Genomic DNA, 22652 nt, shown 5'->3' on the forward strand with positions numbered 1-22652 from the left:
TACAAACCTCAACATCTTTGGGGTGCGGGAGGAAACCGGAGCACCCGGAGGAAACGCACGCGTTCACAGGGGGAACGTACAAACTCCATTCAGACAGCACCCGTTGTCAGGATCAAACCTGGTCTCTTGCGATGTAATCCAGAAACTCCACTGCTGCACCACCTCATTATTTCATTGTACATCTAATGCCACTGTAATTATCTAATTAACTAATGTACATTGTACATCTAATCACTGGAGAACATGGATAGGTGACGGAGTCCCAACCTGAAATTTCATCTACTGCCACCTATGATCTCCAGAGACACTGCCTGAGCCACTGAGTTACTCCAGCACATTGTATCTAAATTCTGCCACCCTAGTCTTCAGTTATACAAAGTCACGGTTAATGGCAAACAGGCTTCTTGACAAGCATTAGTTAAACAATAGTGCATACATGCTTCAAATCTCTCTCACTGACATCACCTGTCCTCATGGCCCTTCAGTAAAATCTTCTCTCCTCCACATCCGGCCTCTCCTGCAGTCCTGATTTTAATTTTTTCGTTTAGTTTAGTTTAGAGATACAGCGCGGAAACAGGCCCTTCGGCCCACCGAGTCGACACAGAGAGTGGTGAGTCTGTGGAATTCTCTGCCTCAGAGGGCGGTGGAGGCAGGTTCTCTGGATGCTTTCAAGAGAGAGCTGGATAGGGCTCTTAAAAATAGCGGAGTCAGGGGATATGGGGAGAAGGCAGGAACGGGGTACTGATTGGGGATGATCAGCCATGGTCACGTTGAATGGCGGTGCTGGCTCGAAGGGCCGAATGGCCTACTCCTGCACCTATTGTCTATTGTCCGCGCCGACAAGCGATCCCCGCTCACTAACACCATCCTACACCCACTAGGGACAATGTTTACATTTACCAAGCCAATTAACCTTCATACCTGTACGTCTTTGGAATTGCTCAAGATTTGCAATCACATTTCTCCATTTCTTCCCATAAGGCACTCCATGATACAGCTCTCTGCTTTGCCAAGCTTTTGGACAGCTGCAGCAATATCTTATTCTGTGGCTTGATTTCATAGTGTGTTTGATAACGTTGCCATGAAGTGCCTGAGGACGGACAACAGCATCCGTTGTTTAAAAAGAAAGGGAAAGGGGTAAACTACGTAATTGTAACCCAGCTGGTCTAATCTCCGTGGTGGGCAAATAATTGGAATCTGTTTGGAGGAGCAATGTTAACTATAATTTAGAAGAGAACAGGTAATCAAGAATATTGGTTTCTCTAACTTCAAGTAACCCCTGCATTCTCTTTCTCCATCCCTCCCACACCCAAGTCACACCAGCTTCAAAGCCGTCTTTGTTGAGTCTCATTGTTTGAACCTGTTCTCACTTAGGTCACAATTAACAGTGGCCTGTTTCCTTTATCATCATTACTTTTCTTGCATTTCTTTCATTCATTGTTCGATATCTCTCTGCATCACCGTCCATATCTCTCGTTTCCCTTTCCCCTAACATCAGTCTGAAGAAGGGTCTCCACCCGAAACGTCACCCATTCCTTCTCTCCAGAGTTGCTGCCTGTCCCGCTGAGTTACTCCAGTATTGCGTGTCTATCTTCGGTTTAAACCACCATCTGCAGTTCCTCCCTACACATCAAGACAGCACCGTGGATGTGTTAACTAAGTCTGGGACCTGACTATAACACGGTCACATGGGACAGGTGGAGATGGGGCGTCTTGATCGGCATTGGCAAGTTAGGCCAAAGTGTCTGTTTTCTTGCTGTATAATTCTACAACAGTAATCCTTCCAGCTAATTCATTGCCCGCTGGTTATTTCTCTTTGCTAAGAGTGATAGAACATTTCTATTTGATTGATAAGGGTGTTAAAGGTTATGGGGAGAAGGCATGAGAATAGGGTTGAGAGGGAAAAATAGATCAGCCATGTTCAAATGGAGGAGCAGAGGACATTCTGCTCCTCTGTTTTACGATCTTATTTACTCCATCTGATTCACTCATAATTTTAAACTCCGCTTAAATCACCAATTAATTCACCATTTAGCCTCCTCTCTCAAAGAAAGCAACCTCTGTGTCACCGACCTTTCCTCATAGATACCATTTTCTAATTGTGGAAGTATCCTTGCAAAGACAGACACAAAGTGCTGGAGTAACTCGGCAGGTCAGGCAGCATCTCTGGAGACAAAGGATGGGTGACGTTTCGGGTCGGGACCCTTCTTCAGACCGTGATAGTGATTGACTTCAGGACCACATACCCCAGCTTGCATTGGCAGCGCCGAAGTAGAGATTCCTCGGAGTCAATATCACCAACAACTTCTCCTGAGCCACCCACATTAAGCAACGCACACCATACTTCCTCAGAAGGTTTAGGAAGTTCAGCATGTCCCCTACAACTCTCACCAACTTCTACAGATGCACCATAGAAAGTATTTTATCAGGATGGGAACAGCTCCATCCAAGACTGCAAGAAATTGCAGCAAATTGTGGACGCACAAACCAACCTCCCTTCCATTGACTCCATTTATACCTCACTCAGCCTTGGCAAGGCCAGCAGCACAATCAAGGACGTGCCTCACCCTGGCCACTCCCTCTTCTCTCCTCTCCCATCGGGCAAAAGGTGTAGAAGTGTGACAACGCATACCACCAGAGTCAGGGACAGTTTCTTCCCAGCTGTTATCAGGCAACTGAATCATCCTACCACCACCAGAGAGCAGTGCTGAACTACTATCTACCTCTTTGATGACCCTTGGACTATCCTTAATCGGACTTTGCTGGCTATACACTCTAAATGGATCTATTGTAATCATGTATTGTCTTTCTGCTGACTGGTTAGCATGCAACAAAAGTTTTTCACTGTACCTGGGTACATGTGACAATAAGCTAAACTGAACTGTGTCTATCTTTGGTATAAACCAGCATCTGCAGTTCTTTGTTTCAGCATTGTTGCAAATCTCCTCCGCAGTCCGATCACATCTTCCCAGTGACATGGTGACCAGAGGTGCCTGCAGTCCTCAACCTGAGCCATTCAGTATGGGTTGCGAAGGGTGGTATCACTAACACAATGCACAAATTCATATCCGTGTTTTCATCTGCAACTAACAAATGAATCAGCCTTGGAAGCAGATAGACAACTAACTGCTCATGAATTTTCTGAATAGCTTGTTTATCCCGCATAGGAGGTCTGCACACGCAAAATGCAACAAACACCGATTTTTATCCCATCCAACAAGCGGCTTGACGAAAGAATTCCAGAGTCACCACTCCACAGACGTACAAATGTAGAAACAAGGAACTGCAGCTGCTGGTTTACAAAGGAAGATATAAAGTGCTGGAGTAACTATCAACGGTAACCTCCTCACTTGTATCAACTGACTATCTGCCCGGCCTTGTCCTGCCCCTCCTCTCTTCCAGCTTCCCCCCCTTCCCCACTACAATCAGTCTGAAGGGTCTCTACCCCAAAATTTTGTCTATCCATGTTCTCCAGAGGTGCTGCCTGTCCCAGTTACTCCAGCACAGTGTCTTCTACAGGTTGACAAAATTGCCGGAGAAACTCAGCGGGTGCGGCAGCATCTATGGAACGACGGAAATAGGCAACGTTTCGGGCCGAAACCCTTCTTCAGACGGGTCTTCTACAGATGAGCAAAGTAAAGTCGAAACTTTGGATCGAAGATAACACAAAAAGCTGGAGTAACTTAGCGGGTCAGACACCTCGACCTGAAACGTCACCTATTCCTTTTCTCCAGAGATGCTCTCTGCCCCGCTTAGTTACTCCAGCATTTTGTGTCTGTCTTCGGTTTAAACCAGCATCTGCAGTTCCCTCCTACCGATCCAAACTTTGGGTGATACTTATTCAGGTCTAGTTTCTGTTTTCAACTGGAGAATAAACCAAATTTCAAAGGAAGAAAACAATAAAAAGAAAACCTTTTTGCCTGGTCTAGTGGTGAAGTGTAGAAACAAGAACTGCAGATGCCAGTTTTCACCAAGGAACGATATCAAATGCTGGAATAACTCAGCGGGTCAGGTAGCATCACTGGGAACATGCATGGGTGATGTTACGACTCTGGACCCATCTTTAGGTCACCTATCCACCATCCTTCCAGAGATGCTGCCCGACCCGCTGAGTTACTCCAGCACTTTGTGTCTTTCCATGGTGGCGAAGCGGTTTTGTTAATGGATTAGTAGCTAGAGAGGCCGAATTGATAATCTGGAAAATGCAAATTCAAACTTTGATATGGCTGTCTGAGATTTTGAATTGAATTTAAATATGGAAATAAAAAGCTGGCACCAATAAAAGGGAGTATATGAAAGTTTTGCCCCAGATTTTCACTCCAGCGCTCTCAGTAACGCCCTTCTGGGAAGATGGCTTGTTGTCCTTAGTAGATATGGTATGGATGCAGCTCTAGGCTGACACTGACTCTTAATTGTCCACTGAATTGGACATGGAGTGCTCCCTCTGGGAAGCTAACCGCGGCAATAATGCTCGCCCTCCCGATCATGCCCAGACCCTGAGGATTAATATTGTTGAACATCCTATGAATTGTAACTACAGGTCTTTGTTGAGCTCACAGCCTGCGGATCCACGCTGCAGAATGATGCATGCTGCAAGGACAGGCAGGGAACAGAGAATGCTGTTGAGCTATGCTAAATCACATCACAACACGAGGTTTAAACACAAAAGCAATGCAACGTGCCTCATGTGATGCAGTGCCCTCCAGAATGCTCGGGTCAAAGACCCATTATTTATTTATTTGCCTCTGTACTCCACAATTTGAGATTTGTAATAGAAAAAAAACATGTGTGGTTAAAGTGCACATTGTCAGATTTTAATAAAGGCCATTTTTATACATTTTGGTTTCAAATCGCAGCAGTGTTTATACATAATCCCCCCAATTTCAGGGCACCATAATGTTTGGAACACGGGAATGTCATGTAAATGAAAGTAGTCATGTTTAATATTTTGTTGCATATCCTTTGCATGCAATGACTGCTTGAAGTCTGCGATTCATGGACTTCACCAGTTGCTGGGTGTCTTCTCTGGTGATGCTCTGCCAGGCCTGTATTGCAGCCATCTTCAGCTTATGCTTGTATTGGGGGCTAGTCCCCTTCAGTTTTCTCTTCAGCATATAAAAGGCATGCTCAATTGGGTTCAAATCGAGTGATTGACTTGGCCACTCAAGAATTGACCATTTTTTAGCTTTGAAAACTCCTTTGTTGCTTAAGCAGTATGCTTGGGATCATTGTCTTACATAGAAACATAGAAAATAGGTGCAGGAGTAGGCCATTCGGCCCTTCGAGCCTGCACCGCCATTCAATATGATCATGGCTGATCATCCAACTCAGTATCCCGTACCTGCCTTCTCTCCATACCCCCTGATCCCTTTAGCCACAAGGGCCACATCTAACCCTCTTAAATATAGCCAATGAACCGGCCTCAACTACCTTCTGTGGCAGAGAGTTCCAGAGATTCACCACTCTCTGTGTGAAAAAAATGAATTGCTGGCCAATGAGTTTTGAGGCATTTATTTGAACTTGAGCAGATAGGATGTGTCTATACACTTCAGAATTCATGATGCTACTACTATCAGCAGTTGTATCATCAATGAAGATAAGTGAGCCAGTACATTCAGCAGCCATACATGCCCAGGTCATAACACCCCCACCACCGTGTTCCACAGATGAGGTGGTATGCTTTGGATCTTGGGCAGTTCCTTCTCTCCTCCATACTTTGCTCTTGCCATCACTCTGATACAAGTTAATCTTCATCTCATCTGTCTAGAAGATCTTTTTCCAGAACAGAACTGTGGTTGCTCTTTTAAGTCCTTCTTGGCAAACTGTAACCTGGCCATCCTATTTTTGCGGCTAACCAGTGGTTTGCATCTTGCAGTGTAGCCTCTGTATTTCTGTTCATGAAGTCTTCTGCAGACAGCGGTCATTGACAAATCCACACCCGACTCCTGAAGAGTGTTTCTGATCTGTCGGACATGTGTTTGGGGATTTTTCTTTATTATAGAGTGAATTCTTGAGTCATCAGCTGTGGAGATCTTCCTTGGCCTGCCAGTCCCTTTGCGATTAGTAAGCTCACCAGTGCTCTCTTTCTTCTCAATTATGTTCCAAACAGTTGATTTTGCTAAGCCTAAGGTTTGGCTGATGTCTCTAACAGTTTTATTCTTGTTTCCCAGTCTCATAATGGTTTCTTTGACTTTCATTGGCACAACTTTGGTCCTCATGTTGATAAACAGCAATCAAAGTTTCCAAAGGTGATGGAAAGACTGGAGGAAAGACTAGGTGCTGAGACCTCTCTTATACCTGCATTAAGGAGGCAATTAAACACACCTGAGCAATTACAAACACCTGTGAAGCCATGTGTCCCAAACATTATGGTGCCCTGAAATGGGGGGATTATGTATAAACACAGCTGTAATTTCTACATGGTGAAACCAAAATGTATAAAAATACCCTTTAATAAAATCTGACAATGTACACTTTAACCACATGTGCAATTAGCACAAAAATACACAGCATTACTCAACAGCTAAATGAAGAATGTACTGTAATTAAGCAAACCTTAAAACAGCTTATTTAAGTGTAAAATTAGAGATTACGTAGCAACCAGTCCTTTTTCAGAAGTAAACTTCAAGCTCCAACCCATATTTAAAACAAGCTATCGCAGTTTGTTTGGTCTTAAAAATATTTATGGAGGGGGGGGAGAGAAAACAATGCTGCCAAAACCATGCACACTGTAGGAATTATACCTCAGCAGAGTGTGGTTTGACAGCACTCCAGTCAGCACTGTTCTCCTTTCAAAGCTGAGCTGCCGTCGCCAAGGGAACGGCAGCAAGCTGGAAACCATTAAAAGCCCACATGAGATAAAACTGGCAGCACCCTCACAGAATTCCACTTATTGTCAGTCAAACCACAGGGCTAACCTGTTGCTAACTGCACTGCTCGCTATTAACTTGACTATAGCTTCTGAACGCAAGAGTGGTTTTGGAGAAATATACATGGTTCAACTCGAAAGGACGCAGAGCGTTGGAGTAACACGGCGGGTCAGGCAGCGTGTCTGGAGAACATGGATAGATAGTTAATACATAGATAGATAGAACCTTATCCATGTTCTCCGGCGATGCTGCCTGACCCGATGAGTTCCTCCAGCACTTTGTGCCTTCTATGGATGTGCAAAGTCAAGTCCAACCTTTGGATCGGAAGAAACTGCAGGTGCTGGTTTACACAGTAGACACAAAATGCTGGAGTAACTCAGCGGGTCAGGCAGCATCTCCGGAGAGCAAGAATGGGTGACTTTTTGGGTCGAGACCTTTTCCACGGGATGATGCTTATTTTTTACATTTTTAACAAGGGAATAAACCAGGAGATTTCAAACAGAAAAAAAAAAAATCCTTATGCTAGACATGGTGGTGAAGTGTAGTAACAGGAACTGCATGTGCTTGTTTACCAAGGATAGACCCAAAGGGCTGGAGTAACTCAGCGGGTCAGGCAGCTTCTCTGGAGAAGATGGATGGGTGACGTATTGGGTTGGGACCCTTCTTCAGGTCACCAATCTATCCAGAGACCTCCAGGCTTTGTGTGCCTTTGTGTATTAACCAGCATCTGCAGTTCCTTGTTTCCACAGGGTTCCACTTGGCCTGGCCACGAGAAGCGCACGCACGCAAAACATTGAATGATTCAAGATCTAAACAGATGTCACGCACCCTTTCAGATGCTTCTTGAATGTAGGTGTAGTGTAGAGACAGCAACTCCCTACACCTAACAGCACAAATTCACTGCCCACCAGACAAGCGCTGCCTAACCTACGCCATTCTACTCTCAAACACCCGACACAGTTGTGTGGCTGGAAGAACCGGTGCCTCACAGCGCCAGAAACGTCGGAGGCTGTTGACTGTGTGGAGTTTTCACGTTCTCCCTCTGACCATGTGGGTTTCCTCCGAGTGCTCCAGTTTCATCCCACGTCCCAAAGAGCACCCTCTGTAAATTTGCCCCTTGTGTGTGGGGAGTGGATGGCAAAGTGGGATAACAGGTCCTTTTCAGAATGGCAGGCAGTGACGAGTGGGGTGCAGCAAGGCTCCATGCTGGGACCCCAGTTATTTACAATATATATTAGCGATTTAGACAAGGGAATTAAATGTGACATCTCCAAGTTTGCGGGTGACACAAAGCTGGGTGGCAGTGTGAGGATGCTGTGAGGCTGCAGGGTGACTTGGGTAGGTTGGGTGAGTGGGCAGATGCAGTATAATGTGGATAAATGTGAGGTTCAAGATTCAAGATTCAAGAGATTCAAGAGAGTTTATTGTCATGTGTCCCAGATAGGACAATGAAATTCTTACTTGAGTGCCCAGGAGCGAAAAAGACCACAAAAAGTAGTAAACACTGCCCAGTCCTTCATCGGCTCTGACCTCCCTACCATCGAGGGGATCTATCGCTGTCGCTGCCTCAAAAAGGCTGGCAGTATCATCAAGGACCCACACCATCCTGGCCCCACACTCATCTCCCTGCTACCTTCAGGTAGAAGGTACAGGAGCCTGAAGACTGCAATGTCCAGGTTCAGAAACAGCTACTTCCCCACAGCCATCAGGCTATTGAACTCAACTCAAACAAAACTCTGAACATTAATAGCCTATTATCAGTTTATTTGCACTTTATCTGTTTTATTTATTCATGTGTGTATATATTTATACAATGGTATATGGACACACTGATCTGTTCTGTATTCATGCCTTCTATATTCTGTTGTGCTGAAGCAAAGTAAGAGATATGAGGTTATCCACTTTGGTGGCAAGAACAGGAAGGCGGATTATTATCTGAATGGTGTCAGATTAGGACAAGGGGAGGTGCAACGAGACCTGGGTGTGCTTGTACATCAGTCACTGAAAGTAAGCATGCAGGTACAGCAGGCAGTGAAGAAAGCCAATGGCATGTTGGCCTTCATTGCGAGAGGATTTAAGTATAGCAGCAAGGAGGTCCCTTGTTCAATCTGAGACATTGTCTGTCCATTCCTTTGGCAGATGCTGCCTGACCAGCTGTGTTTCTTCAGGAATTAGTTCTCAGCTCCAGACTCCAGCATCTGCAGCCCCTCATGTCAAATCCACCCGCATTTATTCCTTTCAGCCTTCATGAAATTGTTATGCAGTTGAACATAGTTTTGTGGCTTTTCTGGCCTTCCCTCCCATAAATTTAATGGATTTTGGTCATTTGCTTTAAGCTACAAGCTCTTTTCTGGTCTGTACATCATTCTTGCTAACATCTAAAAATGTATACATTTTTGCCTTGAACCCACCTGATGGGCAGAGAATTCCAAAGATTCATAACTCTTGAGATGAAGAAATGTCTCCTGATCTCTATCCTGAATGGCAGAACCCATTTTTTTCTCACAGTGACCCAGCTGTACACTCATCCCCCAGTTATAACATTGTACCCATAACTACTCCGTCAAGCTCCTTACACCATTGAGATCTGGTCTACAATCTATTCCCCCCTCCCTACATTCCTTCCAATTTGCAACTCTTCAATCCTTTTAACTCACACCTTCTGTCTTTTCATCTCTGGCCTTTGTCCAACCATCTGCCTATTAACACTCCCTCCCCCCCCCCCCCCCCCCCCCCCCCCCCCCCCACCCGTATCAACCTATTGCCCACCACACTTTATCCTCCCATCCTCTCTTCCAGCTATCCTCCCCCCTCCCTGTACAATCAGTCTGAAGAAGGACCACGATCCAAAACATCACCCATCCATGTTCCCCAGAGATGCTGCCTGGCCCACTGAGTTACTGCAGCACTTTGCACCTTTTTTATATATAGTTTAGACCCAGTCTGTTTCGTCTCTCTTCGTACAACAAGCCACCATCCCAGGAGTAAATCAGGTGAACCTTCACTGGACACCTTCAATTACAATTATAATTCTGCCTTGGGGAAGGAGGTCAGACATGGACACAGACATTGAAATTTACTCAGTTGTAATAGCTTTTTGAAGAGGAAACCTCACATTAACATTACACATGGCATGGAAAGAGAGAAGGGTTTGGGCCCAAAACTTTGCCTATTTCCTTCGCTCCATAGATGCTGCTGCACCTGCTGAGTTTCTCCAGCACTTTTGTCTACCTTCCTAAACGCACCTTTAGTTTATACACACACATATTACCATCTCTGATCTTGTCCACCATCTACCACTCCAAAGACGTACAGGTTTGCAAGTTAATTGGCTTTGGTAAAAATTGTAAATTGTCCCTAGTGTGCAGGACAGTGCAAGTGTGCGGGGATCGCTGGTTGACGCAGACTCGGTGGGCGGAAGGACCTGTTTCAGTGCTGTATCTCTAAACTAAACTGAATATGGAAAGTGGGACAACACAGAACTAGTATGAATGGCTGATCGTTGGTGGGCATGGATTCAGTGGGCTGAAGGGCCTCTTTCCATGCTGTAGCTCTAAACTAAACTAAACCAAACATATTCTGAAGCCAAATGTTAATTTGTTATGGGTCAGTATTCTTCAGAACTAACAAGGCTTAAGGCTAATGGTGATGCAATTTGAACATCTTGGTCTTCAAAATAATTAGTATCAAGCACGTTGGAATTGGATTGATGAATTTTACAATATAATAAAAGATTTGATATAATCTTGTCCGAGGCAGTGCATGACAAAATATGGCTGCATCTTCAGCTCTCATTTGAGTGACATCGGTGTGGAAAATGCAATTTTGGAGGTCCAATTACTGAGATTACTCTTGAGGGAGGAATGCAATGCACCCCAATCAATTTGTTTCAGATTCAAGGTTGCCCAAAAGAAAAAGCAATAACAAATCAACAAATCTTGGTTTCTCATTCCTTTGCAGCAAACACAAAAATGTAAATATATATATATAGATTGTAAAACTATTGGATTGCCCTTTGTGGCGAGGAGTCATGTTGAATGAAGAATTGAATTATCTTCGCCTCTGTACACTGTGCTACACCATAATGGTTAGAAATAGAGCATCATATCTCTAATCAAAAATAAATAGTCACAACACAAATAGAAAAACAATATTCAATTTTAAAAACATTGATTCACTAAGAGTTTTAAAAGATGTTGCATTTATGTTCATTCAGAAAGATAATGTATTATCCAAGGGTTAAGAGGAAAGGGTAAAGCTCTGGATAAAATGCAATCTTTCGTATGTGTCGTTTTCATGCCTGCTGCTGTTAGTATAAAGCACTAGACCAATAACAAGGCGGCACAGTAGCGAGTGGTAGAGTTGCTGCCAGAGACCCAGGTTCCATCCTGACCACGGTTGCTGTCTATACGGAGTTTGCACCTTCTCCCCGTGACAACGTGGGTTTTCTCCAGGTGCTCCGGTTTCCTCCCACATTCCGAAGGTGTGGTTTATAGGTTAATTGGCTTGGTAAAAAAAATTGTTAATTTTCCCTAGTGTGTAGAGGATAGTGTTAGTGTATGGGGCGATCAGTGGTCGGCGCGGATTCGGTCTGTACAGTGTCCGCGATGTATCTCTATAACTGAGGCACTATAACTGAGGCAACTGTGACAGAGAAATCACAAATATTGAAAAAATAACGTATTTCCATAGGTAGACAAAAATGCTGGAGAAACTCAGCGGGTGAGGCAGCATCTATGGAGCGAAGGAAGTAGGCAATGTTTCGGGTCGAAACCCTTCTTCAGACTCCATAGCTCCTTTCCTGAGTTCTGCAGGTACTGAGAACATAGACACATGCAGTGCAGGAAGTGGCCCTTCGGCCCATGATGTCAGTGACGACCGGAGGTGATGCCAAGTTAAACTATCCTCATCTGCCTGTGTCTCACAGTCCATCACTTCCAACCGCACACTGAATGTCGTAGGATGCTTTGGAGCATCTTGAGAGGTACACAAAAGGCATTTCAGAAATGCTTGCCCACTTCTCTTTATTAAACATCCGACTCCTGGAAGTAAAATGAATTGGCTACCCTGGATGCAGAGACTGGACCTACTGAAGTGAACAGGCAGAGCTTGTCGTCACCATTTGATGTTGCCAATGAGTCTTCTACCTTGCTTTAAATTCTCATGTCTTTGGCATTGCAGGATGTAAATTTAACCTGAGCACGCTTTGCTCACCAAGCTGGTGGGATAAATTTATAAAATGACAAACAAACTCCCGCTCCACCTCCTGCAAGATCCCGTAGCTTGGAACAGATTGGAAGCAATAATCATTTTGTCACCCTCCCACTCAGAAGCTAACTGGCCTTCAGTTTTTTTTTTTTAATGTGATGATGTCATTCTGTAGTGGTCTAGTTCTGAAAGAATGGTATTTACTGCCTGTTAATGGTACTCCTGGAAATATCCAAGTTTGGGTGGCAGCTGGTAGAGCCGCTGCGTCACAAAACCAAGGAACCGGGTTCGATCCTGACCTTGGGTGCTGTCTGTGTGAGGTTTGCACGTTTCCTTGTGACTGAGTGGGTTTCATCCTGGTGCTCCGGTTTCCTCCCACGTCCCAAAGACGTGCGGGTTTGTAGGTTATTTGGCCTATGTAAAATACCCCCTTTTGTGTAGGGAGCGGTTGAGAAAGAGGGATAACATGGAACTAGTGTGATTGATGGTCAGCGTGGACTTGGTGGGCTGAAGTGCCTGTTTCCATGTGTATCTTTAAGACATTTGGCCAAGTACTAAGAATAGAATAGAATGCCTTTTATTGTCATTCAAACAAGGTTTGAATGAAATTTCATTCTTGTAGTCATGACATTACAAAAAAAAACAAGACACACACTTAACACAATTTTACACAATTCTCCAACACCTCCTCACTGTGATGGAAGGCAAAAGTCTTATCTCTTCCCTTTGTTCTTCTCCCGCGGTCCAGCAGTCCAACTGCAGCATCGAGGCGACTGGGACTCGCGATGTTAAAGCCCCCGGCGGGCGATGATAAGTCCCGCGGCCGTTTAAGCTGCGCGGGGCGATGTTAGACCCCACTCCGAGTCATTTAAACCCCGCGATTACGGAGGGAGAAGTTGCCGTTGCGGGAGCTCCGAAAAGCGGTCTCCCACTAGGGACCCGCGAGCTCCCGATATTCCTGTCCACCGGGCCTGCGGCCGGAGCCTCCGAAGCTCCAAAGTTGGGTCGCAGCCGCGCGCCACCGCAGCTCACCCCATTCCAAAGTCGACCAGCTCCGCGATGGCGAGTCCTCAGACTCCGCGACTGGAGTCCTCAGGTTGGTTCCGGTTGGAGGTCTCCGCACCCCCCCCCCCCACCCCCACCCCCCACATATACACAGCAAAAAAATAATAAAAATTAAAACCAAAAACATACATCTAACGGGATAGGAAAGGTTGCCGTTTACAAGCCTAACGTGGTCAAGTGGGTTGGCGTGAGATAGGCATCATGGTCAGCTTGGGTACGCGGGACCAAATGGACCTGCCTGTATGATTATATACATTTCTAATAATACCCAGAGGAGATTCATGAGGCAATTCCTGAAATGTGTTTTCCCACCAGTAAATGGGAACTTACAGAATTTGCGAGTATATTCATACGTGAAGGACTGCAGCAATGCAAGAAGGCAGCTCATCACCTGCTTCTCAAAGGTAGTTGGGAATGGACAGGCGCGAGAAGCCACATCCCCATATGAATAAACGTAAAATACAAGCCAGCAGTCAAAGCAATTCAGTCAAAGCTTCCCAAAGCTCCTTCCCTACTCCTTGCCCAAAGGATGTTCTTGCTGAGTACATTCAAAGCTGGGAGCAACAGATAGAATGTAGAACTGTACAGCACAGGAACAGGCTCTTCAGCACAATGTCTGTGTCGATCGTACTGCAAAGACCAGCTCTAATCTGCCTGCAAATGATCCATATCCATGAGCCTGTCCAAAAGTCTCTGAAATACCATGATGGCATTTGCCTCCACCACCACCCCCGGCAGCACATTCCATACACACTCCATCCTCTGTGCAAAAACCTTGCCCCGCACATGTCCTTTAACCTCTCCTCTCACCTTGGAGTTATGCCCTCTAGTATTAGATCTTACCATCCTAGGAAAAAGATTATGACTGTCTACCCCACCTATGCCTCTCGTAATTCTATATACTTCCATCAGGTCTCCCCACAACTTCTGGTGTTCCGCAGTAAACAATCCAACCTCTCCTTGTAGCTAATACTCTAACCCAGGCATCATTCTGGCAGTCTGAAGAAGGGTCCCCACCCGAAACATTGCCTATCCATGTTCTCCCGCGATGCTGCCTGAATCACTGAGTTACTCTAGCATATTATGTCTATCATTCTGGTAAATCTCCTCTGTACCCTTTCCTTCCTGTAATGGGGCAATATGCTTCCTGTAATGGGGCAATATGCTTCCTGTAATGGGGCAATATGCTTCCTGTAATGGGGCAATATGCTTCCTGTAATGGGCAATATGCTTCCTGTAATGGGCAATATGCTTCCTGTAATGGGGAAATATGCTTTCTGTAATGGGGCAATATGCTTCCTGTCATGGGGCAATATGCTTCCTGTGATGGGGCAATATGCTTCCTGTAATGGGGCAATATGCTTCCTGTGATGGGGCAATATGCTTCCTGTAATGGGGCAATATGCTTCCTGTAATGGGTCAATATGCTTCCTGTAATGGGGCAATATGCTTCCTGTAATGGGGCAATATGCTTCCTGTGATGGGGCAATATGCTTCCTGTCATGGGGCAATATGCTTCCTGTCATGGGGCAATATGCTTCCTGTGATGGGGCAATATGCTTCCTGTAATGGGGCAATATGCTTCCTGTAATGGCAACATGCTTCCTATAATGGGGCAATATGCTTTCTGTAATGGGGCAATATGCTTCCTGTAATGGGGCAATATGCTTCCTGTAATGGGGCAATATGCTTCCTGTAATGGGGCAATATGCTTCCTGTAATGGGCAATATGCTTCCTGTAATGGGGCAATATGCTTTCTGTAATGGGGCAATATGCTTCCTGTAATGGGCAATATGCTTCCTGTAATGGAGCAATATGCTTCCTGTGATGGGGCAATATGCTTCCTGTAATGGGGCAATATGCTTCCTGTAATGGGCAATATGCTTCCTGTAATGGAGCAATATGCTTCCTGTAATGGGGCAATATGCTTCCTGTAATGGGTTAATATGCTTCCTGTAATGGGGCAATATGCTTCCTGTAATGGGTTAATATGCTTCCTGTAATGGGGCAATATGCTTCCTGTAATGGGTTAATATGCTTCCTGTAATGGGGCAATATGCTTTCTGTAATGGGGCAATATGCTTCCTGTAATGGGCAATATGCTTCCTGTAATGGGGCAATATGCTTCCTGTAATGGGGCAATATGCTTCCTGTAATGGGTTAATATGCTTCCTGTAATGGAGCAATATGCTTCCTGTCATGGGGCAATATGCTTCCTGTAATGGGGCAATATGCTTCCTGTAATGGGCAATATGCTTCCTGTAATGGGCGATATGCTTCCTGTAATAGGGCGATATGCTTCCTCTAATGGGGCAACCAGAACTGCATGGAGATTTTTTGACATGAAGGAAACGTGGGGAGTATGATGATTGGGCTGGAAAGTGCACTTGGTGTAGATCGGCCATCTTCACAGAATGGCGGAGCAGGCAGAAGGAGTCACCAGGATCACTCCAACCTCTACTCCATGTTGATGCTGACAGATCACATTCTGCGGCATTATGGAGACAAGTGACTGTTTTATGGAGCAAACGCAAACGTGATCTGGCAAAACTGCACTGGAGGAAGTAGTTTAAATACATGGGGGCATTCAGAATCAGCCGGGAAATGCAGGAGACGATTTTAAGCGCAACAACTGTGCAATAACGTTCCATGGAAGAAAAGACCTGATGTGTACAGTACTGAAAGATACTCAGAGTAATTAGTTGTGACTTTCAAAGTAGAGGGCAAAAAGAGACAGGAAATGATCAAATGAGGTACAAAGCAATGTTATGAGAAAATTAACTGATTACCAATTTTTCATAATTGTGGAAGGACAATTCCGCCAAGGAAGCAATCTATGTGACGGCCAGCTGCATTGATCCACAGGGTACACTGACCACACGTTCAAGCTTCAGGATCAATGCTTGTCAGTTACCCATGCTGATGTATTGAGTTGCATCTCAAAACCATTTAACACAAGAACGAATGCTCTCAGTGATGAGACAGACACCAGTTCTTGATGAAGTTCATTATCAAATGTGCCATCACCTTCAATTCAGTCCAAAACTTGTATAAATTACAATGCACAGCTTGCCAATAGCTTCAGCACATAGTTAATCTATCAGCATAGAGGAATGCTGAGGGTCCAATGATCGACAACCAATATTAACCCTCTGTACATAGTCATACAGCATGGAAACAGGCCCTTCAGCCCAACTCATCCATGCAAACCTAGAATCCCCATCTACGCTAATCCCACCTGGCCACATTTGGTCCGTATCTCTCTAAACCTTTCCGATCCATGTACTCGTCCAAATGGTTTTAAAATTATATTACAGCACCTGCCTCAACTACCTCTTCTGGCAGCTCGTACCATGACAAAACTACCCCTCAGATTCCTGTTCTTTCCCCTCTCACAATCCTATGCCCTCTGGTTCTTGATGCCCCTACTCTGGGTAAAATAACTCTGTGCATTCACCCTATCTAATCCCCTCATAATTTTACACACCTCTATAAGATCACTTTTAAGCGCCTTCTGCGCTTCAAGAAATAAAGCCCTAAGATCACTGCTCACCCTCATCTATGCTAGTCTCATTTGCCCATGGTTGACTCGTATCCCTTTAAACCTTTCCTATCCATGTACCTGTCCAAATGCCTTTTAAATGTTGTTGTAACCAAATTACATCCTCAAGGGGCTGTCCCACTTGGGCGACCTAATTGGCGAGTTTAGAAGAGTTTGAAAAAATGACATGTTGAAGACCTCCTTCGATCTACTTCGACTATGTTGAAGACCAGCTTCGACTAGCTATGACTAACTTTGGGAAGATTGGACACCGAATAGTGGAGAGTGAAGACGACCTCCTTCGACTATGATGAAGACTATCTTCGTCTACCCTGGACTACCTTTGACTACCCTCGATTACCTACGACTAACATGCCGACCTACTACGACCCACTACGACTAAACCTACGAGTAAAAAAAGTATCCATTTTTTCCATGGCGACATTTACTTATTCGCGGGCATTTTTTAACATGTTGAAAAAAACGGCGCGACCTAACTGAGGCCTCGAGTACGCGGAGATCACTCTCGAGCATGAAGGAGAGTTACGACGACCTCCTGCGACCTCGTGTCGACCATGCTGTGAGTATGAGTCAAGGGCAAACTCGCCAGAACTCACGGATTAGGTCGCCCAAGTGGGACAGGCCCTTCACCAAATTATATTTTATGGGCAAATAGAAATTATTTTTGGCAAACATTTATCTATTGCTTCATCAGCCCATCAGGAGCCAATGTCCAGCCCAATGGATGGCAACAAATTATCCAGGTAGCCTTTCTGGATTTGCTCTTCACCTACTAACCCGGTTGTTTCATCAATACGGCAGCCTGAACGGTTTATTTACCACAGTAGAGGGAACCACTGTTTACTGGAGATGTAATAACAAGGAACTGCAGGTGCTGGTTTATAGCAAAGAAAGATACAAAGTGCTGGATTAACTCAGTGGGTCAGGCAGCATCCCCGGAGAACACGGAGAGGTGGCGTTTTGGATCGGGATCCTTCTTCAGAGTCTAAGGAGCGACACAATGGTCCCGACCCGAAACATCATCTATCCATGTTCTCTAGGGATGCTGCCTGACCCGCTGAGTTACTCCAGCACGTCGTGTCCTTTTGTGTAAGCCAGCATCTGAAGTTCCTTGTTTCTATATCCTGGTGGCCATGGCGGGCTGCGGAATGGCTGGGTTAATTAATCAGTGGAAGCAGTATGTTGCAAAAAGTCTGAAACAAACGAAAGACTCACATGAAGGCACTAGGAACCTTACCTTTCCACTTCCTCCTTCCCGATGATCTGCTGGGCTGGCTTTGGCCGTGTTTGTTCTTGAGTCCTGTCGGCCTCCAGCTCCTGTTCCAGCGAGGAGCTGGTGCTCCCTTCCCTGCTGATGTTGCTACTGCGGCCGGGGCTGTTGTCCGCAGAAGCCCGGCTGGGTGAGTCCGTGTTCTGTTTCAACGTCTGCAATTTGGCCAGCGGAATGATGTCGCAGTTCTGCGGCCGGTGCCAGACTGTCCTCTGTGTCGTGGCATTGTAATAGTAAAACCGAGACGTGTTGGGATCGAAGAGTTCCCACCACTGATTCTCGTTGGTCCGCTTTATCCGGACACCAGAAGGAGGATCCCAGACGCATTCTCCTGTGATGAGGTTCGCGTACATGCGCTCTCTAGTGCGAGGCTCAATAATCTCCACCCATTCCAGCCTTCAAGAAAAAGAAAATGTTATCAAAGCACCTGCAAACAGACAATAGACAATAGACAATAGGTGCAGGAGGAGGCCATTCGGCCCTTCGAGCCAGCACCGCCATTCAATGTGATCAAGGCTGATCATCCACAATCAGTACCCCGTTCCTGCCTTCTCCCCATATCCCCTGACTCCGCTATCGTTAAGAGCCCTATCTAGTTCTCTCTTGAAAGTATCCAGAGAACCTGCCTCCACCGCCCTCTCATGAAGTTCCTAGCGCCTGAGGCAGAGAATTCCACAGACTCACAACTCTCTGTGAGAAAAAGTGTTTCCTCATCTCCGTTCTAAATGGCTTACCCCTGATTCTTAAACTGTGGCCCCTGGTCCTGGACTCCCCTGATATCGGGAACATGTTTCCTGCCTCTAGCGTGTCCAAACCCTTAACAATCATATATGTTTCAATAAGATCTCCTCTCATCCGTCAAACACCAGAGTGTACAAGACACATGAATGTATGCACATGCCAATGTTCTTTCAAACAAATACTTTTAGGTTTGGAGGCAGAAAGAAGAATGCTGGTTTACAAAGCGCTGGAGTAACTCAGCGGGTCAGGCAGCATCCCTGGAGAACATGGATGGGTGACATTTCATGTCAGGACCGCTCTTCAGGCAGATGTCCTACATTTAGGTTTAGGGTGTCTGCAACTCCATTAATAAACATTTATTCAAGATGACAATTTTAGTTTAGTTTAGTTTACAGCTACACTATGGAAACAGCAAAAGACACAAGGTGCTGGAATAACTCAGCGGATCAGACAGCATCGCTGGAGAACATGGAAAGGTGACGTTTCGGATCGAAACCCTTCTTTGGACTGATTGTGGGGAAGGGTTGGAAGAGAAATCTGGCAGGATAGAGCTTGGCAAGTGCAAGGGATTTTTGATAGGCAGATGGTTGGAGAATGGCCAGAGATAAAAAGACAGAAGGTGAGAGACATAAGGATTGAAGAGCTACAAATTGTTACGTTAAAGGAAAGAATGTAGTTGGAAGGGAAACGGGAGACGGAAGGCCGAAGAAGGGTCCCAACCCAAAACATCTCCAATCCGTGTTCACCAGAGATGCTGCCTGATTTGCTGAGTTACTTTTTGTGTCTTTTTTTACAAACCAGCATCTTTAGTTCTTTGTTCATCCAGCCCACCGAGCCCATTGATCACCCATTCACACTAGTTCTATGTTACCCCACCTTCTCATCCACTCCCTTCACACACACACATTAGGGACATTAATTTTTTTAAGATGCCAATTAACTTGCAAACCCGCATGACTTTAGGATGTGGGGGAAAAGAAACGGAGAGCCAGAGGAAACCCACGCAGTCACAGGAAGGACATGCAAACTCCACACACAGACAACAGCCGAGGTCAGGTACGAACCCGCTCTCAGGCACTGTGAAGCTGCACCACTTTGAAAACTCTTTCACCATTTGGTGAAATGATCCTCGTAGATTGCGACTATTTTTGATTGAAAAAGTTAAAATAATTGAACCCACATGGATCCTATATTTTTTCAGCTGAGGCACAAAGCCTGTTATCTCCAAACTGATACGTTTTCTTCCTGAGCTGCCTAAGCCTAATCCTGTTCTCCGGCTTGCTCCCTAAAGCCGTCAGAACAATTTAATTCCCTTAAGTTATGGATTCAGTTAATTTAATAAAAATATAGAAAATAGGAACAGGAGTTTTGTCGTACAGACACTTGAATCCACAGTGTGGTTCAATAAAGTTGTAGCTGGTCTCATCCTGGCCTCAGCTTCACGGTTTCCCTAACCTTGAACTCTCCTATTGACAAAAGGACCTGCTTCGCTCAGTCTTGATAATATTTAATGATTCCGTCTCCACGGCTCTTTAGGGCAGAGAAATCTACGGATTCATGACCTTCAGAAAAGAAATTCTTCCGCATCTCAGTTTTAAATGGTATTCTGAAATGTTATGTACTAACCCTACCTCATCTCACCCGACCCCTACTCACCCCACCCCGACCCCACCTCACCCCACTCCACCTCACCAACCCTACACCACCGCGGTGTGACACCACCACCGCACCCCACCACCACACTCACCAACAACCACCTACCCCACCACCACCTCACACCACCACCACCCACTACCACCGCCCCCACCACAACCTCATCCACCACACTCACCCACCACACACCTACTCACCACGCTCACCCACCACCACTCACCCACCACCACAGTCCACGCCACAATACCACCCCACCACCCCTACCCCACGCCAACTCACCCCACCCAACCCACGCACCCCATCAAACACCCTACCCCATCCCTACCACCCCTCACCCCACCACCCCCTCACCCCCTCACCCCACTCCAACTCACCCCACCCCAACCCCACCTCACCCCATCCCACCACCACCTCACCACCGCCTCACCCCACCACCCCCTCACCACCACCTCACCCCACCCCGACCCACCACCACCTCACCCCAGCCCGACCCACCCCACCACCCCCTCACCCCACTCCAACTCACCGCACCCCAACCCCACCCCACCACCACCTCACCCCACCCTGACCCACCCCACCACTGGTTGGTTGAGTGATTGATTGAGCATGGTAGCAAACCCTTCGGCCCACCGAGTCCATGCCCACCATCGCTCACCCGTTCACACCAGTTCGACGTTATCCTACTTTCTGATCCACTCCCGACACACTAGGGGGGCAATTTACAGAGGCTGATTAACCCACAAACCCGCTCGTCTTTGGGATATGGGAGGAAACCGGAGCACCTGGAGGAAACCCCCGTGGTCACTGGGAGAACGTACAAACTCTAAAAAGACAGCACCCGAGGTCAGGATCGAACTCGGATCACCGGCACTGTGAGGCAGCGGCTCTACCAGCTGCACCACACTGACGCCCTCATTTTAAAATTGTATTTAGACATTTTCTTAGGTTTAGGCCTATTATTATCATGTGTAGCGAGGTACAGTGAAAAGCTTTGTTTTGCATGCCTCTATCTAAGGGATGTACAGTATACCAGATGCCGTCTCCAAAAAGCAGCCAGCATCATCAGAGATTTACACCACCCTGGCCACGTTTCACCCCTGCTATCGGGAAGAAGGTACAGGAGCCTGAAAACTGTAACGTCCAGGTTCAGGAACAGCTTCTTCCCTACAACCATCAGGTTATTGAACAAAGTAAACTAAACTCCAAAGTACAGCCTGGGTTGCACTTGGGACTGTGTTTTTTGTTTTTCTGCTCCACCATATTGTTATTTTTAATGAATTGAACTTTTTTGTTTGTTTGTTGTGTTGTCTATTGTGCACTATGTTTACAAAGCTATTGTGCTGCTGCAAGTAAGAATGTCAGTGTTCTGTTTCAGGACATGTTCCTTGTACACTGGTCACTGAAAGTTGGCGAGCAGGTACAGCAGGCAGTGAAGAAAGCTAATGGAATGTTGGCCTTCATAACAAGAGGATTTCAGTATAGGAGTAGAGAGGTTCTTCTGCAGTTGTCTAGGGCTCTAGCGAGACCACATCTAGAGTATTGTGTACAGTTTTGGTCTCCTAATTTGAGGAAGGACATCCTTGTGATTGAGGCAGTGCAGTGTAGGTTCACGAGATTGATCCCTGGGATGGCGGGACTGTCATATGAGGAAAGATTGAAACGACTAGGCTTGTATTCACTGGAGTTTGGAAGGATGAGGGGGGGATCTTATAGAAACATATAAAATTATAAAAGGACTGGACAAGCTAGATGCAGGAAAAATGTTCCCAATGTTGGGCGAGTCCAGAACCAGGGGCCACAGTCTTAGAATCGAGGGGAGGTCATTTAAGACTGTGAGAAAAAACTTTTTCACCCAGAGAGTTGTGAATTTGTGGAATTCCCTGCCACAGAGGGCAGTGGAGGCCAAGTCACTGGATGAGAGAGTTAGATAGAGCTCTAGGGGCTAGTGGAGTCAAGGGATATGGGGAGAAGGCAGGCACGGGTTATTGATAGGGGACGATCAGCCATGATCACAATGAATGGCAGTGCTGGCTCGGAGGGCCAAATGGCCTCCTGCTGCATCTATTTTCTATGTTTCTATGTTTCTAGGACACATGGCAATAAAACACTCTTGATTATCCAGTCAAATCTGGAACACTAGATATAAATACTATCAAACCAAACTCAAGGTACAATAAAGATAGACACAAAACACTGGAGTCACTCAGCGGGACAGGCAGCATCTCTGGACAGAAGGAATGGGTGATGTTTCCGATCGAGACCCTTCTTCAGACTGAAAGTCCG

General features: G+C 45.9%; 1 protein-coding gene across 4 annotated transcripts in view; it reads right to left on the reverse strand.

The window, feature by feature from the left end:
* Nucleotides 1–22652, reverse strand: part of arhgap39 (Rho GTPase activating protein 39) — a 429053-nt gene that overhangs the window by 239295 nt on the left and 167106 nt on the right. For all 4 annotated transcript variants that reach the window (XM_033041004.1, XM_033040978.1, XM_033040996.1 and 1 more), the window contains one exon: nucleotides 17943–18371. In XM_033041004.1, the coding sequence (XP_032896895.1) occupies nucleotides 17943–18371 (429 nt within the window). The remainder of the gene's footprint in view (nucleotides 1–17942; nucleotides 18372–22652) is intronic.

The sequence above is a fragment of the Amblyraja radiata genome, chromosome 2, assembly GCF_010909765.2.
Source record: "Amblyraja radiata isolate CabotCenter1 chromosome 2, sAmbRad1.1.pri, whole genome shotgun sequence".
Classification (NCBI taxonomy): Eukaryota; Metazoa; Chordata; class Chondrichthyes; order Rajiformes; family Rajidae; genus Amblyraja; species Amblyraja radiata.